The sequence below is a fragment of the Hypanus sabinus genome, chromosome 9 (assembly GCF_030144855.1).
Source record: "Hypanus sabinus isolate sHypSab1 chromosome 9, sHypSab1.hap1, whole genome shotgun sequence".
NCBI classification, from domain to species: Eukaryota; Metazoa; Chordata; class Chondrichthyes; order Myliobatiformes; family Dasyatidae; genus Hypanus; species Hypanus sabinus.
In genome coordinates, this window is record NC_082714.1 from 147,657,870 (window position 1) to 147,676,688 (window position 18,819).

At 45.2% G+C, this 18,819-nt stretch overlaps 1 protein-coding gene across 1 annotated transcript in view; it reads left to right on the top strand.

Moving 5' to 3' along the window:
* LOC132398940 (uncharacterized) overlaps window positions 1-18,819 on the top strand; it is a 98,750-nt gene that overhangs the window by 58,118 nt on the left and 21,813 nt on the right. The window contains exons 10-14 of the mRNA XM_059978776.1: window positions 2,491-2,541; window positions 3,075-3,211; window positions 9,531-9,990; window positions 15,435-15,543; window positions 16,614-16,675. Coding sequence (XP_059834759.1) covers window positions 2,491-2,541; window positions 3,075-3,211; window positions 9,531-9,990; window positions 15,435-15,543; window positions 16,614-16,675 — 819 coding nt within the window. The remainder of the gene's footprint in view (window positions 1-2,490; window positions 2,542-3,074; window positions 3,212-9,530; window positions 9,991-15,434; window positions 15,544-16,613; window positions 16,676-18,819) is intronic.

Below are 18,819 nucleotides of genomic sequence, written 5' to 3' on the forward strand. Positions count from 1 at the left end.
GTAGGCCCTTCTGGCCCTTTAAGCCATCCAGCAACCCCGGTCTAATCCTAGCCTACTGACGGGACAGTTTACAATGACCAACCAATCTACTGACTGGCACACCCTTGGACTGTGGGAGAAATCGGAGCACCTGAAGGAAACACACGTGGTCACAGGGAGAGTTTACAGAAGGCAGTGGGATTGAACCTGGGTGGCTGGTATTGCTAAGGAGTTGTGCTAACCACTATGCTACCATGTACGTTGTGCAAAAGGCCAGGAAGCCACTGTTCTGCTAAGTCACGCCTCTCCTCTGAACTTGAATACAGTTCCCTCCCCCCTCCATCCTCGTATCCCTTCATGCCCTGACCACTCAAGAATCTATCAACCTCTGCCTTAAATATACATAAAGGCTTGGCCTCCACAGCTGCCTGTGGCAAAGAATTCCACAGATTCACCACTCTCTTACTAAAGAAATTGCTCCTCATCTCTGTTCTAAAAGGTTGCCCCTCTATTCTGAGGCTGTGGGCTGTGTCCTCTGGTCTTAGACTCTCCCACCATAGGAAACATCCTCTCCACATCCAACCCATCAAGGCCTTTCACCATTTCAACTTTGCTCTTGTATCTGTTTCACCACCTTTCCTAGCAGGTTCATACCACTTTCTATGTAAAAATACTTCCCTTCATAAACCTCCTTTAAACTTTCCCCTTAAATCTCAAGTCTATTCCCCTAGTATATGACATTTCCACCCTGGGAAAGAGACATTGATCATGTACCCTATCCAAGCATCTTGTCATTTCGTACTTCTATCTTGTCATCCAAAATTGAAGCCACAAACTCTGGTTGCCACACTATTAGCCCCCGGCCATCATTCACGTTGCAGAACATCGCCTGAAGATGAGCTGAGCTAATTACCACCTTAGCAGCGCATCAGATGCTGAGCCAAGCCCGTGTAGCTGCTCCATCAGTAAAACTGCCTGTTTCCGTCTCTCAGCATTACTGTCATTACTGCTACAGTTCCTTCATCTGACCTGGCTACCCAGTAGTCACTTGAACAGCTGCCAGATGCATGTGTCCTCATCTGAAATTCTGCTGCCTAGATTGTAATTAAATTGGAATGATTCATGACTGTACTTGTTAGCTAACACTGACTCTCACTCAGAAAACAGCTCTGTTGTACATTTGGCATCTTTACGTCAAAGTGTCATCCAACCATCATCATCGTCATTATGCGATGTGCCATATAATGTGAGCAATCAGGGTCTTTGACCATGATTGTTCTTGGCAATTTCTCCTACAGAATTGGTTTGTCACTGCCTTCTTCTGGGTCGTGTCTTTAAAAGATGGGTGACCCCAGCCAACAGCTATACTCTTCAGAGATTGTCTGCCTGGCATCAGTGGTTGCATAACCAGTTGCTTATACAACCATCCACCAACTGCTCCCATGGCTTGTCATGACCCTATCATAGGGCTAAATAGGTGCTACATCTTGCCCAAAGTGACCTGCAGACTAGCGGAGGAAAGGAGTACCATATCCCTCCTTTGGTCATCCAGTATCGTTTCAGAAAGGTCATTTTTTAATGGCTGTAGTCATTCTGTTGAAGTATTGATTTGTTTAGAGATACAGTATGATAACAGACCCTTCAGGTCCAACCCATGTAACCAATTAACCTACTAACCTGCCTGTCTTTGGAATGTGGGAGGAAATCCATGTGTTCACAGAGAGACTGTACAAACTCCTTAAAGACAGTGGCGGGAATTGAACCCGGGTTGCTGGCTTTGTAAAAACATTATGCTGACCACTTCCAATCTTGCTGCTCCAGATAGGAAGGTAGGATCACTGCTTAGGATTTGGACTGCAACACAGCAATAGTTTCCCACGTCAAGGTAGTCTGTTGCCACTTATCGCCACTCATCACAGTTCCCCACCTACTCTCTGAGTTTATTTCTGTTCTATCCCCAAACTCCTGCAACTTCCACCTTAGAACTCTCAATCTCTTGCTGTTCTTTACTGTGCCCCCTTAGTCTTTGATTAAGACTTTGCTTGTCTTTCCTTACTTCATTTCCTTTTCTCAGACTTAAATGTGTTTTTTTTTTGTCTGATAGCATGCCTTATGTTTTATTTTAAATTATTTTTAGGATCTAGGTGTCACGTGCAAAGCCAGCATTTATTACCCATCCCTAATTACTTAAGAAAGCGTCATTACAAACAAAAGGACATATTTTTCAAATGGTTGTAGTCTTCCCAGTGAAGATAGGATTGCTCTTTTACGATTTAGTAGTAGGCTGTGGTTAATGGTCGGGTTTTTTGGTTGTCCGGTCTCTCCTTTCGCAGCTGCCACTTGTTCTCAGTTGCACGGCAGAGGTCATTTTATGTAGCGCAGCTCCCTCTTGAACAGATCTCCTCCAGGTGTATCTACTGAGTGCAATGTCTTCCCAGTTTTTATATGTAATGTTGATTCTCTTCTGACCGAGTCTGATGTTATTTTTGAAGTATTTCCCTTGCCCACCAGGGGTTCACTGGCCTTCCTTCAACTGCGGGTGGAGGATCTGTCTGGGGAAATGTAAGTTTGGCTTCATCAAAGTTGATTTTGCTTTATCGTGGTAGAGATGCTGCTCTTGTTGCCCTCCTCCTGTTCAGGATTTACACTCTGCTATTTCAGCAATAGCTTTCCAAGTCAGGATAGTCTGTGGCCTGAAGGGGAACCTGCCAGCAATGATGACCCAGTGTCCCTGCTACCAAGGTGCTTTTGGTGGTGGAGGTTTCGAGTGTGTGAGTTGTGGTTGGAGTTGCCAAGGCAACTAAATGCAGTGCATTTTGTAGATGACACACATTGTAGAAATTCTTTATCGAAATAGAAGTGACTATAAAAATGCAAGTTATTCAAGGTTCAGGATATTTCATTGTCTTTCTTCAGTGCACGAGTGTAAAGGAGAACAAGATGATTATTACTCTGGATCCAAAGCAGCATAAAATGTTTAGTATATTGTGAGCTGAAGACCCTGTTCCTGTGCTGTCTATGTTTCATTGCTACAGTAGCAGCTCAACTCTAACGTATGTGGTGGAATGCCTGACAATATTTGTCTTTGTTTCTAGCACTCTCAAAGAATATCCAACCAGCTACATGGAACGATAGCTGTCGTACAGTCCAGCTCCCCAACTCGCTGTGCAGCAGAAAAAGATATTGCTTCATCAGAGCTTGATGTGAAACTCCAAGAGCAGAGACATTATAAGTAAGTAAACATATCTTATTGTTGCAGGTTAAGGAAGCCCAATGTGTATTTTCTGAGGAAGCCTAAAAAAAGCTACTCAAATTCCAATACATCTGAACAACTTGCTGGGTAGCTTCAAAGGACAATGAAGTAGAATATCTTTACAAATAAACTAATTACAAAAATAAACAAGGGTTTTCTTACTGAAAACTGATTAGAAAATATTTATACACATGCTCTAAGGAAAGTCAGGCAAACTTTTTACTACTAATATGTCCTAAACGTTCATTGTTCTACCTCTGTTTATTTAGCCCCACCACAAAGCTCAGAAGGGATAGCATTGCATATTATGAGGCTTTCTGTTGGTTGGGGTCATATATAGATATTGCAGCCTAGCTGTCTACGTGATACGCAAGCCAGGGTAGTATTGTAGCGGTGTGCTACAAGCAGCGCTAAAATTACGACACGGAGTCGGTAACTGCAGTCGAAGGAAAAAACTTTATTCGAAAACTTCAGCCTCACTTTTAAGCCTCTGTCAACCGGCCCCCCATGGCGAAAAGGCTCCAAAGCTCTGTGCTCGCAAACCCCCGTAGGCTATCTAATTGTGAGTCAGTTCGCATACGCTAGGAAATGAGCCGCCACATAACCCCCCCCCCAGAACCGGCGATACACCCCCCAATGTCCACAGCCTGGGCCAGAACCTGCTTGGGAGGTCGGCCTCTGCGCCGAGGCACCGGAAACTCGGCCGGTTGCGCCAGGTCCACATGGGCCGGCTTGAGGCGGTCCACCATGAAAACCTCCTCCTTCCCCCCAACGTCCAGCACGAACGTGGACCCGTTGTTCCGGAGCACCGTAAACGGCCCCTCGTATGGCCGCTGCAGCGGTGGCCGATGCCCGCCCCTTCGTACAAACACAAACTTACAGTTCCGTAGGTCTTTGGGTACGCAGGTCGGGTGCCGCCCGTGCTGTGAAGTGGGTATGGGGGCCAGGTTACCGAGCTTCTCGCGAAGTCTGCCCAGGACTGCTGCGGGTTCTTCCTCTTGCCCCCTTGGGGCTGGGAGGAACTCCCCGGGGACGACCAGGGGCGCGCCGTATACCAACTCGGCCGACGAGGCGTGCAGGTCATCCTTGGGCGCTGTGCGGATGCCGAGAAGGACCCAGGGAAGCTCGTCCGCCCAGTTGGTTCCTCGCAGGCGGGCCATGAGGGCCGACTTCAGGTGACGGTGGAAACGCTCCACTAGCCCGTTCGACTGTGGGTGGTAGGCAGTGGTGTGGTGCAGCTGAGTCCCCAAAAGGCTGGCCATAGCTGACCACAGGCTGGAGGTGAACTGGGCGCCTCTGTCGGAGGTAATGTGGGCTGGTACACCAAAGCGGGATATCCAGGTGGCGATCAGGGCTCGGGCGCAAGATTCGGAGGTGGTGTCGGTGAGCGGGACCGCCTCTGGCCATCTTGTGAACCGGTCCACGATAGTCAGGAGGTAACGTGCTCCGCGCGACACTGGCAGGGGGCCCACGATATCCACATGAATGTGGTCGAAACGCCGGTGGGCGGGATGGAACTGCTGCGGTGGGGCTTTGGTGTGCCGCTGAACCTTGGCCGTCTGGCAGTGCATGCACGTCCTGGCCCATTCACTGACCTGTTTGCGGAGTCCGTGCCAAACGAACCTGCTGGAAACCATCCGGACAGTTGTCCGGATGGAGGGATGCACCAAGTTATGAATGGAGTCGAAAACACGTCGCCGCCAGGCTGCGGGGACGACCGGACGGGGCTGGCTGGTGGCGACGTCACAGAGTAGGGTCCTCTCACCTGGGCCCACGGGGAGGTCCTGGAGCTGCAAACCAGAGACTGCAGTCCTGTAACTCGGAATCTCCTCATCTACCTGCTGTGCCTCTGCCAGTGCCTCAAAGTCTACCCCTTGGGAAAGGGCATGAACGGTAGGGCGAGAGAGCGCATCCGCCACGACATTGTCCTTACCCGAGACGTGCCGGACATCCGTTGTGTATTCAGAGATGTAGGACAGGTGGCGTTGCTGGCGGGATGACCAGGGGTCGGATGCTTTCGTAAACGCAAAGGTAAGCGGTTTGTGGTCCGTGAACGCGGTGAAGGGCCGACCTTCTAGGAAGTACCTGAAATGCCGGATTGCCAGGTAGAGCGCCAACAGTTCCCGGTCAAAAGCACTGTACTTGAGCTCGGGTGGCCGCAGGTGTTTGCTGAAAAACGCCAGGGGTTGCCAGCGACCTGCGATGAGTTGCTCCAGCACCCCACCGACTGCCGTGTTTGATGCGTCCACTGTGAGGGCGGTAGGGGCGTCCATTCTGGGACGTACTAGCATTGCGGCGTCAGCCAAAGCTTCCTTCGTTTGAACGAAAGCGGCGGCGGACTCCTCGTCCCAGGTAATGTCCTTGCTCGGACCCGACATCAGGGCGAACAGGGGGCGCATGATCCGGGCAGCTGAAGGGAGGAAGCGGCGGTAGAAATTGACCATACCTACGAATTCCTGAAGGCCTTTGATCGTGGTGGGTCGGGGGAAGTGGCGGACCGCATCCACCTTAGCGGGCAGAGGGGTTGCCCCGTCTTTAGTAATCCTGTGGCCCAGGAAGTCAATGGTATCAAGTCCGAACTGGCATTTGGCAGGGTTGATTGTAAGACCGTACTCACTCAGTCGGGCGCAGAGTTGACGGAGGTGGGACAGATGCTCCTGACGACTGCCGCTGGCTATGAGGATGTCATCCAAATAGATGAACGCGAAGTCCAGGTCCCGTCCCACCGCGTCCATTAACCGCTGGAACGTCTGTGCGGCATTCTTCAGGCCGAACGGCATGCGGAGGAACTCGAAGAGGCCAAACGGGGTGATGAGAGCCGTCTTGGGGACGTCGTCAGGATGCATCGGGATTTGATGGTACCCTCGGACAAGGTCGACCTTGGAGAAGATCCGGGCGCCGTGCAGGTTTGCCGCAAAGTCCTGAATGTGCGGCACAGGGTAGCGGTCCGGTGTGGTAGCCTCATTCAGCCTGCGGTAGTCGCCGCACGGTCTCCAGCCCCCCGTCGCTTTGGGCACCATGTGCAGGGGGGAAGCCCAGGGGCTGTCGGACCGCCGGATGATCCCCAATTCCTCCATTCACTGGAACTCCTCCTTCGCCAGTCGGAGCTTGTCCGGGGTAAGCCGCCGAGCACGGGCATGGAGGGGTGGTCCCTGTGTCGGGATGTGGTGCTGTACGCCGTGCCTGGGCATGGCTGCTGTGAACTGCGGTGCCAGAACCGATGGGAACTCCGCCAGGACCCTGGTGAAGTCGTTGTCGGACAGCGTGATGGAGCCGAGGTGAGGGGCTGGCAACTGGGCCGCGCCCAGGGAGAACGTCTGAAAGGTCTCGGCGTGTACCAGTCTCTTCCTGGGCAGGTCAACCAGCAGGCTGTGAGCTCGCAAAAAATCCGCACCCAGAAGCGGTTGGGCTACGGCGGCCAGTGTGAAGTCCCACGTGAACTGGCTGGGGCCGAACAGTAGCTGCACCTGACGGGTGCCATAGGTCCTTACTGTGCTGCCATTCACGGCCCTCAGGGGGGGACCCGGTGCCCTGCTGCGGGTGTCGTAACTTGTCGGAGGTAAAACGCTGATCTCAGCCCCAGTATCGACCAAAAACCGGCGTCCCGACCTTCTATCCCACACATACAGGAGGCTATCCCGATGGCCAGCCGCCGTAGCCATCAGCGGCGGCTGGCCCTGGCGTTTCCCGGGAACTTGCAGGGCGGGCGGCAACGGCGGGCTTCTGCGCCCCACCGCTGGTGGTAGAAGTACCAGTGGTCATTGGGCCGGGGGTTAGTGGGCTCTGCGGCCGGGCCTGGACTGGTTTGCTGCCGGGAGCGTGGCTGGGAGATCTGTGCGATGGACGCCCCGCTCACCTTTTTGGCGTTCCACAGCAAGTCCGCCCGGGCTGCCACCTTCCGGGGGTCACTGAAATCCGCGTCGGACAGCAGCAGGCGTATGTCCTCGGGCAGCTGCTCCAGGAATGCCTGCTCAAACATGAGGCCTGTGTGTCCCTCGGCCAGAGACAACATCTCATTCATTAAAGCCGATGGAGGTCTGTCGCCCAAGCCATCCAGGTGCAGTAAACGGGCAGCCCGCTCGCGCCATGAGAGTCCGAAAGTCCTGAGGAGCAGGGCTTTGAATTCCGTGTACTTGCCGTCTGCCGGGGGCGACTGTACGAACTCCGCGACCTGGGCAGCTGTGTCCTAGTCGAGGGAGCTCACCACGTAGTAGTAGCGGGTGTCTTCTGAGGTGATCCGGCGAACGTGGAATTGGGCTTCGGCTTGCTGGAACCATAGGTCCGGGCGCTGTGTCCAGAAACCCGGCAGTTTCAACGAAACCGCATGAACAGAGGCGGCGTCGGTCATTTCTGGTCCAAAAATCGTTTGGACCGTCGGGGTCACCAATTGTAGCGGTGTGCTACAAGCAGCGCTAAAATTACGACACGGAGTCGGTAACTGCAGTCGAAGGAAAAAACTTTATTCGAAAACTTCAGCCTCACTTTTAAGCCTCTGTCAACCGGCCCCCCATGGCGAAGAGGCTCCAAAGCTCTGTGCTCGCAAACCCCCGTAGGCTATCTAATTGTGAGTCGGTTCGCATACGCTAGGAAATGAGCCGCCACAGTATGATATGGAGAGACAGCTGTCGTCCATGCAGCGGGCTTCCCCTCTCCACACAGCTGATAAATCCAAAGGAACAGCAGAGACCAATACAGTCTGACACCAGCAGCGTCGCAGGAGTTGCCAGTCAGTGCTGAACTCAAAACAGGACTGCCTTAAGGACTCCAACTCTGGATTTTTCCTCAGGGGCTTACTCCCAAAGCCTTCCCCATGAGTGGATATGTCCTCCCATTCTGACGCATCCATCCATGACATCCTGTTGTGCTAAGATGAGGACCACCCTTGGAGTGGAGGAACAACACCTTATATTCCATCGGGGTGGTCTCTAACTTGATGGCATGAATATCGATTTCTCCTTCTGCTAACCAAATTCTTCTCCCCCTTCCTCTATTCCCCACTCTGACCTTTCACTTCCTCTCATCTGCCCATTACTTTTCCCTGGGTACCCCCCCCTCCCTTTTCTCCTACTCTTCTACCATCAGATTCTTCCTTCTCCAGCTCTTGACCTTTCCCACCACTTGGCTTCACCTATCACCTACCAGCTAGCCTCCTTCCCCTCCCCTCCCCCACCTTTTTATTCAGGCATCTTCCCCCTTTCTCCTCAGTCCTGAAGGAGAGTCTTGGCCCAGAACATCAACTGTTTATTCTTTTCCATAGATGCTGCTTAACCATATGAGTTCCTCCAGCGTTTTGCAGGTGTACTTAATGAAGTGCCCACTGAGTGCAGATGACAAGTAATAGTTGGCTCTTTCTACTTGTCACTGTTACCTATCCATCTTGCCTGGGACCTCTTAATGAACTTCCTCTCCACACATGCTCTATATTAGGCAGACAGACAGCTGATCATCAGGCATGTGTGTATGCCAGAGTAAGTTTTTAATAACAAGTTCCAGCCGGTTACAGGGAAGGAGAGTCCCATTCAGCTAACAAGTTTCAATTTGGCCAAAACTTTCTCCCAGTTTTTGGTACAAGGCCAAGAGCCCTTAAATAAATAAAGGCTGTTCTAAGGGATGCTTGTAACTACAGTTCAGTATTCCTTGTGTTGTCATGTGAAACCAAAGTGATGTCTACTGCTGTACAATACTCAGCATTCACAGCTTTGATGGTTAGCACTTCAAAGCAGCATGTAATTCAGAAACAGAATCGGGTTGATTATTGCTGGCATGTGTCGTGAAATTTGTGAACTAAGCAACAGCAGTTCAAGGCAATGCATAATATAGAAGAAGAAATACTAATATATAATTAATGTATTTATTTTTTTACATGTCATCTCAATAGTTGGCAAAGTGAAGGAGCAGGAAGTTCCACTGTCTGGCAGCTCCAATAAATCTGGGTTGGACCCTCAGGAGGTGACTGTGTGGTACTTCCAGTGTTTCCTCCCATATCCCAAAACATAGAACATGGAAAGGTACGGCACAGGAACAGGCCCTAATGATTAAACACCTCACTAAACTGATCCCTTCTGCCTACGCATGATGGTTGCTGAGGTAACCATAAATTACCCCTAGTGTAAGTGGGTTTGTTAGGAATTGAGTGTGAAAGGAAGTTACAGGCAAATCAGAGAGGGAAAGAAACAGATGGGATTGCTCCATCCCCTTGTGTCAAATGGCCTCCTTTCAGGTCAGCAATAAATAAAGGACTCTGAGGAAATCAATCAGCCAGACATGAATGTGGTTTCTTTTCTCTCCTTGATTATAGGGAGGAACATAATTTGTCCAATGACTGCAGGGGAAATGAGCACAGCAGGGAGAAATCTGGCGTCATCATGGAAAAGCATGCTGAAGAAGGAAAGGTGCAACCAAGCTTCTGTGCACATACCGAGGAAAATGACAAAGGATTCGGAGAGAAACCTCTGGATTTGTCAGATTACAGTAAACATAAGGAGGCAGCTTGGTCCACACACAGAAGTGAATCATCCAATCACAATGAGGCAAAGCAGGCAAGATATAAAGAACAATCGGAGAGGAAATGCTCTCATGATAGTTTAGCAAGTGAAAATTTCCAGGACAATATGCACTCTTATGAAACAGTTGCCAAGATGGGGAGTGTTGAACCACCCAGTAGAGACAAAGATATGACACAAGATCTGTTGAGTCCTAAAGATGGAATAAAAATGAGTGAAAATGAAGACAAAGTGTACAAGAATTTGAATATTAAGGTGTGTTATCCTGTTTTCTAATTAATAAAGTACCAGAGTTGTGGAATTACTGTTATCTTCATTTGTAACCATTACAGATCAAAATGGAACATATCTCACCAAAGGGGAACAGGCAATAATGGGTGCTGATGATTCCTTTAAGTACCTCTAGCTTCTGAAAAATGTAACGCTGGGGGAAAATGCCAATCACTTCTCTTTTCTTCAGTGACTAAAGATGAAATATATTAATTGAAGGATCCAGAAATGGGAAAATAATCAATTAAATTCCACTGAGAAGACTCTGAAATACTTAACAAATTTCTTAATGTTTATTCTATCTTGTACATCCTTTATTTTAGGTTTTATTTTTTGCAATATTATGAGATGAGCACTTAAAACCAAAAGGCCAGAATTTATAAGCATGAGTTTAACATTGTTACTGATCTCCCTTGTTCTCTGTTCCCCAAAGTTACCTTAGCTGAATATGGAAAACTGATCTTGCTTGACCAGACAATTCCAGATTCCTGCTGCCAACCCCTGAGAGGGAGCTGTTCTTAAATGCTGGAATGAAGCTCCATAAAGAGACCAGATGAGCCTTTCTCATATTAAAAAAAACTCCTCTGGTAGCCTTTCTCAGCCAATCAGTGGTCAGGCTTAGCTGGCTGTTAAGGGGAACACATTCTTTCAATGTTTCTCAATATCTCTAATTTACAGAAATACTTAGAAACCATAGAAATAACTTAAGTAATAAAACAAAAATAACTAATTGTGGTGTAGCATTGTAGGGAGGATGGTGAACAAGATATTTAGCACCTGGGTCATCAGTACGCAATGCACTGAGAATCAGATTGGGACATTATGTTACAGTTGTACGGCAAGGCTGCATTTGGAGTCCTTTGTACAGTTCTGGTGACCCTGTTCTAGGAAAGATGTACTTAAGCTGGAAAGTGAGCTGACTTACAAGGATGTTGGCAGGACTAGTGGGATTGAGTTACAGGTGGAGATCTGTCTGGCTAGCTCTTCATTCCTTTGAATGTAGGAGAATGAGGACTGACTTTATAGAAATCTTTAAAAGTACAAGAGGGATAGATAAGGTAGATGGTAACTGACTTATCCCTAGGGTAGAGGTGTCCAAAACCAGGAGTCATTGATTCAGGATGAGAGGGGAAAGGTTTAAAAGGGGCCTGAGGGACAACTTGGACGGCATGGTAGCGTAGTGGTTAACACCACGGTCTACAGTGCGGGCGACTCGGGTTCAGTTCCCGCTGCTGCCTGTAGGGAGTTTGTACTTCTCCCCACGACCACATGGGTTTCCTCCCACAGTCCAAAGACCTAACAGTTGGTAGGGTAATCGGTCATTGTAAATTGTCCCATGGTTGGGGTAGGATTGAATCAGGGGATTGCTGGGCAGTGTGGCTTGAAAGGCCACTGTATCTCAGTAAATAAATTAATTAATAGAAAAAATAACTCTTGCATGCAGATGACAGTGAGTATATGGGACAAGTTGCCAGAAATAGTGGCTGAGGACAGCAGAATAGTATCATTTAAGAAGTACTTGTTTTGGTAAATGGAGGGTCAGGGCTTAAAGGGATTGGGACCAAATGCAGGAAATTGGGAGTAGCTGGGTGAGCACCATGGTCAGCATAGACTCATTGGGCTGAATGGCCAGTATCCATTCTGTGTTGCTGTAAACAAACTGCTGAATAAAAAACAAAATCAAAATATCGCAACACTAATTATTAAGAACAAAAATGTGCTTTATTTTTCCATTCTTCTCCAATTCCCCCATGATTACTATTAGAGGCAGTTCGACCACAGATCATACTTCACATCTCTCCAGGCATAGGATGCTTGACGGGATTCTTCAGGATAACAGCTGGGCCATAACATCTGGAGAAGCATAGTCTGATTAGGGGTAGTCAGCGTGGCTTTGTGAGGGGTAGATCATGCCCACAAGCCTGATTGAATTCTTTGAGGAAGTGACAACACAAATTGATGAAGGTAGAGTGGTAGATGATTCCAGGAGTGAAAGGGTTATCATACAAGCAACGTTTGATAGCTGGGTCTGTACTTGATGGAATTTAGAAGGATGATGGGGGGGGATCTCATTGATACCTTTTGAATGTCGAAAGGCCTAGACAGTATAGATGTGGAAAGGATGTTTCCCATGGTGGGGAGTCTAGGACAAGAGGGCACAGCCTCAAGATAGTGAGGCGTCCATTTAAAACAAATGCGGAGAAATTTCTTTCACCAAAGGGTGGTAAATTTGAGGAATTTATTACCACAGGTAGCTGTGGAGGCCAGGTTGTTGGGTGTACTTAAGGCAGAGCTTGACAGGTTCTTGATTGGACACGGCATCAAAGGATACAGGCAGAAGGCTGGGGCATGAGGCTGAAGAGGGGGAAAAGGGATCAGCCATGATTAAATGGTGGAGCAGACTAGGTGGGCTAAATGGCCTAATTCTACTCCTATGTCTTATGATCTTATGTGGAGAAGGTATATACGGATCTTGGCAAGTTCCCCATTCATTCAGAAAGTCAGGAGGGATGGGATCAAGGGAAGCTTGCCTGCATGGATTCAGAATTATCTTGACCACAGAAGGCAGAGGGGTGTAGTAAAAGGACATGTTCTTCCTGGGGATATATGACCAGTGGTATCCTGTAGGGATTTTTTCTGTGCCCCTGCTCTTTGTGATATTTATGAATGACTTGAATGAGGAAGTGGACAGATGGGTTAGTAAGTCTGCAGATGACACAATGACTGGTGGTGTTGTGAATAGAGTAGAAAGCTGCAAAAGGTTGTAACAGCACATTCATTGAAATCAGAGCAGGGCCTGAGAACTGGTGGACGGAGTTTAATATGGAAGAGTATGAAGTGATATTTCTTGTAAAGGTGAATCTGAAGGCAGAGGACACGGTTAAGGGCAGGATTCTTAGCCATGTGGAAGAATAGAGGGAACACGGGTCCATGTCCATAGGGTGGTAAGAAGGTATGCGGCATGTTGGACAACATTAATCGGGGGGCTGAGTTCAAGAGCCACAGGGTAATGTTGCAGCTCTATAAAACTCTGGTTAGACTACATTTCGAATATTGTGTTTATTTCTGGTCATCTCATTATCGGAAGAATGTAGACTAGGCTTTTCTCTTTGGAGGAAGGAGGATGAGAGGTGTCTTGGTAGGGGTGTAGAAGATGGTAAGAGGCATAGATCAAGTGGTTAGCCGGCATTGTTTTAACAGGTCAGCAATGGCTAATAAGAGTGGGCATAACTTTAAGGTGATTGTGGGAAAGTAGTGACAGAGTGGTCAAAGGTAGTTCTTTACATAGCGAGTGCTAAGTGCATGAAATCATCATGGGCCGAAGAGCCTGTACTGTTCTATGTTCTCATTTCAACAAGCCTCAACTCCAGACCTGGAACCCAGGTGGTACCCAAGGACAGACTGGACTGACACGTGCAGCAACGCGACTCCTGGGTGCCCTGACTGCCAAACCTAGGTATATGTGACTAGCTCGCCATTGTGCTGCCATAGTTACCCAGAAGGGTCGTCCTTTCCTCTAGCTTTCCTCTGCCCACTATTTAGTATAAATATTAAGCTAAGTGTACTAGAATGACTGACAGTTATATTTTTTATCTTAATAACATAAAATCCTGAAAAAACTCAACAGATCCGGCAGAATCACAGATGAGAGAAAGACAAATAGGTAATTTCCCACTATGCTCCCTGATTTGCTTGGCACTCTCTGGTTTATTTCGTACTTACAGCATCCTCCATATTTTACCATTACATTATTTCCCCTCCCTCTTCCCGTTCATTAATATTTCCACAGATCTGTAAGATGATATCAGTTCAGCTGTATAGCCCTTAATTTTAATCTATTTTCTGTTTTGAAGCTAAATGTGCATTTTCAGGAGAAGTAAACTAATTGTAAAATATAAAGATGTGCTTGTTACTGGTGAAAATTGAAAGTTAATGACTATAGTGATTAATATTTCAACTTGTTATATTTGAATCGAATGGAGAATTTTAAAAACAGAACAGTCAAAAAGAGTCTTAAGAAAAAAAACAGCTTAAAACTTGCAACAGCTTAGTATTTTACTGTGATAAATGCATTCTGAGGGTGCCACGGTTAGCGCGATGCTATAGCAGCTCAGGGCATCAGAGTTCAGAGTTCAATTATGGCGCCATCTGTAAGGCGTTTATACATTTTCCCTGTGACCATATAGGTTTCCTCCCATAGTCGAAAGATGCAACGGTTAATTGATTCTTGGAACTTGTCCTGTGATTAGGCTCATGCTAAATAGGTGTTTTTCTGGTCAGGGTGGCTTGTTGGACTGGAAGGCCTAGTCCGCACTGTATCACTAAATAAAATAAATGCAATCTTCGCTGCAGGTCACATTAACTAAATTAATACATGACAGGAAAATTCTAAATTGTAAACAAAACTTCAATCCTTCCAAAAGTAACCATAAACAATTATACACACATAGGTATCTTCGTAAAGTTCTCAAGGGAAATTATCCATTACTCGCAATATAATCTATCATTAGTGTATTTTGTCTTATATATACAATACTGTGCAAAAGTCTTAGACACGTATATATAGCAAGGATGCATAAGACTTTTGCATAGTTCTCTAGTAACTTCATGCATTGCACTGTGCTGCTGCCAAAATAAAAACAATTTTCATGACATATGTGAGTGATGATGAACCTGATTCTGATATGGGTCTCTATTGTGGACTGAGAGTGGGAAGCAGGCAGGGAGAGGAGAATCATGTTGGGAAAAGGGGGAGGGAGAGAGGAGAGAGCAGGAAGCACCAGAGAGACATTCTGTAATGATCAATAAACTAATTGTTTGAAATCAAATGACCTTGCCTGGTGTCTCAGGGGTGGGTGTGTCTACACCCACGCCACTCCCTCCCACCTCTGGCACTCCTTCTATGCCACCTGTTCCAACCCTTCCCATGGCGCTCCACCCTCGCCATTCCCAAAATCCATTGCTAACATCAGATTTAGAGACTCACTCTCCGCTCCGTGTTGACAAATACAGTTCTGTGCAAAAGCCTTAGGCACCCTAGCTATACATAGTGTATGTGCCTAAGAAATTCGTACAGTGTTGTATTTTTCCCATTTCCTTTGCTGAGAGCAGAGAGAGAGAGAGAGAGAGAGAGAGAGAGAGAGAGAGAGAGAGAGAGAGAGAGAGAGAGGGGGGGGAGAGAGAGAGAGAGAGAGAGAGAGAGAGAGAGAGAGATCTATAAGCCATGTGATATAACCTAAATGAATGTGCTCAAAATTAAGAAACATTAGCTAAATAAACACTTCATCTTTTATCACTTAATACTAAATTACACCACAAAATTTATCCTGCAGTTTGGTGTAGTTTCTAACTTAAGTAGAGTAAGTATTGATATATTGTATGAATTATACTTATGAGCTGAGATGGAGGATCAGATACTCTGTTTACAGGCACAGTATGACAGCACTCCTAACTCCAGAGAGACAGACAGAAGTCCAAGAATTAAAATGAAACTATGCACAAAGAGACCCATAACCACGAATGGTGGAAATCCAAGTGGTAAGAATATTAATTTACAAAAGTTAACAGAAATTTTAAGTTTGTAATCTTCAATTTCAGATTATATTAAAAAATGGGTGAAAACCAATGTTCCCTCTAATTTGTAATTTCCCTCTAGTGTGCACAATAATCTTGTGCTGTGGAATTTTTTGCCCAGTGACAGCAACACCTGCGCGCTGAATAATTTCTCCAATAAAAACAGCCAGTTCTGAAATCTGCAGACAAGTCATTGCAAACTCTACGTTGTCAACACCATCCACGTCATAAACCAGAAAAGGAAATGTGATTGTGAGCAATCATGAAATATACTTAACATGCCGATAGAGTAGAGGGTGATAACGTTTTCCCTGCAGTTTAAATTCCTTTGTGCACTAGTAGCAAAAGATTTGTGCATGCACACATGTGCACATCTTAGAGGAAACATTGGTGAAAACTACCTTGGTTTGTAATGAATTTGCGATACCTAATTCTCATACTTAAACTTCCTCTACAATGGATTACCTAAACGAAAGAATAAAATTATTTCTTTTATGCATGATATATACGTATTATAACAACTACTGACATGATGCAAGAGATGACATGCTTATAATCAAATGGCAAAACATCTGTGTTTTGTCCTCTTGTAACTTAACTGATGTTTATTAATGTCACACATAAATATGCATATGTATGATGGAAACTTCACTTGTAGCTTTCCCAAAAGAAAATTAATATTATCAAATAACTATTTTTTTTCTGTCAGGAATTCATGTTTTTTATCTGTGTTAATAGTGTTGCTCGCTTGGAGTTGCTGATAAATGGGCTTCATTATGAATATGTACTGTGTATCACATTAAAATGCTAGAAGGATTGTATGATTTTGAAACCACAGAAGTATTTTTAATACAGCAGGTTTTCTTTTCCAAAACTGCAACTGTAATCCTCCAAGAACTTAGGTGTTGAATTTGTTTTATTAGAAACAAAAAAATTCAAGTAGTCAAAAATTTGAATTTTGCTTTCTGCCAAATTAATGTGTGTATATATTACAAATTCCAGTGCAATTCATTAAGTTTTTTTTCTTCACCCAGTGGAAGTGCATCTCCAGTTTTTGAACACCCAGCCAGAGTCACATGATCCTTCTGAATATGAGGTTGGTACAGAGTTTACATCACAGAGATAATCTGATCCACATAACTCTGTTGTGACGAGAATGCAAAGAATTGTTTTTCATGGTTTTTTCATGTGCTTTCATAGTGCTTCCTCTTACATGACTGTTTGAAATTTAACAGTATAAATTGGGAATAATATGTTCACATTTAGAAGACATTCACAGTGAGACCAGGATACTATTGTAACACCAGAGGATTATTATGGCTTTGAAAGAATGCACTAGGAGTTCCTTCTACTGACTTTATATTAACTAAACATCTTGGAGTTTTGTGTAGAGAAAAATCAAATTTCATGTTTTCAAACAGAGCCTGCTTTTTTTCTCATTCATTGAAATAGTTTGTTAATCGTCTGTGTTGCATTCACAGCTTTGGTCATCTTCATTCCACTTGCTGCCGGCACATCTACACTCTGTGGTCACCTTATTAGATATCTCCTGTGCCTAATAAACTGGCTACTGGGTGTACGTTTATGGTCTTCTGCTACTACAGTCCATCCACTTCAAGGTTCAACATGCTGTGCAGTCAGTGATGCTCTTCTGCACACTATTTATGTAACATGTGGATATTTGAGTTATTGTCACCTTCCTGTCAGCCCATTCTCCTCTGACCTCCCTCATTGACGAGGTGTTTTTACCCACAGAACTGCTACTCATTTGAATTTTTACTTGGTTTTTTTTTTGCACCATTCTCTGTAATCTTTGAAGACTATTGCGCGTGAAAAATCCCGGGAGATCAGCAGTTTCTGAGATACTCAAACCACCCCATCTGGCACCAACAATTATTCCATGATCACATTCTTCCCATTCTGATGTCTAGTCTGAACAACTGATCCTCTTGACCATGTCTCCATAGTTTAATGCATTGAGTTGCTGCCACGTGATTGGCTGATTAGATATTTGCATTAATGAGCAGGTGGGCAGATGTACCTAAATGGCCACTGAGTGTATATTTGCTGATTATTCAACAACCTAATATGAAAAGAAGCATTGCTTTACTGTTGGATGAAGTTTATGTTATATAAAATAGGTCAATTGATTATATCCCCGAAGGGAATTAATACTTATTAATACTTATGTAATGTTCCTCTGATCATCACCTGCAGCAACATGATAAATGTGTTTGCAATGGATTTAGGTCAAGTTCAACAGATACTCAGATCTATGATATTATTAGAAATCCAAACATAGTTGCTTTTACTAAGGGTACAAATGAATTTTCTGTTTAGGCTATACTTTTCAGAATAATTAACAGAAAGATTTTTACTATGTAAAGAAGGAATCTGCTGATAAACATTTCTATTGAGGGAATAAGACACCTAATAAATAAAAATAAGCATGTTCTATTATAATTTCAGAAAATACCAGAAATAATGAATGGGTTAATCAGCTTCTTTGGAGAAAATATAGGTTAATATTTCAGATTCACTGAAAACAAACAAATGAACAGGAAATATTTGCTTTACTTCAGTATTCATTTTGGAATAAAGGTACATCATTGAAACATTAACTTGCTATTTCCACTTTGGTGTTCACTGCCCTAATATGTATTTCTTGTATTTTCTGTTGTTTCGGATTTCCAAAACTGCTAAAGAGTTTTTATTTGTCACTTTACCATTATAAATGTTACAATAATGTGACCATAGAATTAACTATGTTAAATTTGACTTTAAGTTAAAATAATTTCTTAAACTTCCCATAGAAATTTATACCAATCATATTACTGAAAGCATATGCTTAAAGATTATTAGTCTTTTTATTAGAACATAATAAAATAAGGGCATGAGTAAGCCACCAGGCCCCTCAAACCTACCCTGTCATTCAATGTGATAATGACTATCTGAACCACTCTCAACCCCTCGATCTTTCAAATATTTATCTATAACATAAAAGATTGAGGGGAGATTTGATAGAGATATACAAAATTGTGAGAGGTACAGATAGAGTAAATACAAACAGGCTTCTCCCACTGAGGTTGGGTGGGACTGTGACTAGAGATCGTGGGTTAAGGATGAAAGGTGAAATATTTAAGGGGAATATGAGGGGAAGTCTTCTTCAGTCAGAGAGTGCTGAGAGTGTGGAATGAGCTGCCAGCACAGGTGGTGGATGCACTTTCGATTTCAACATTT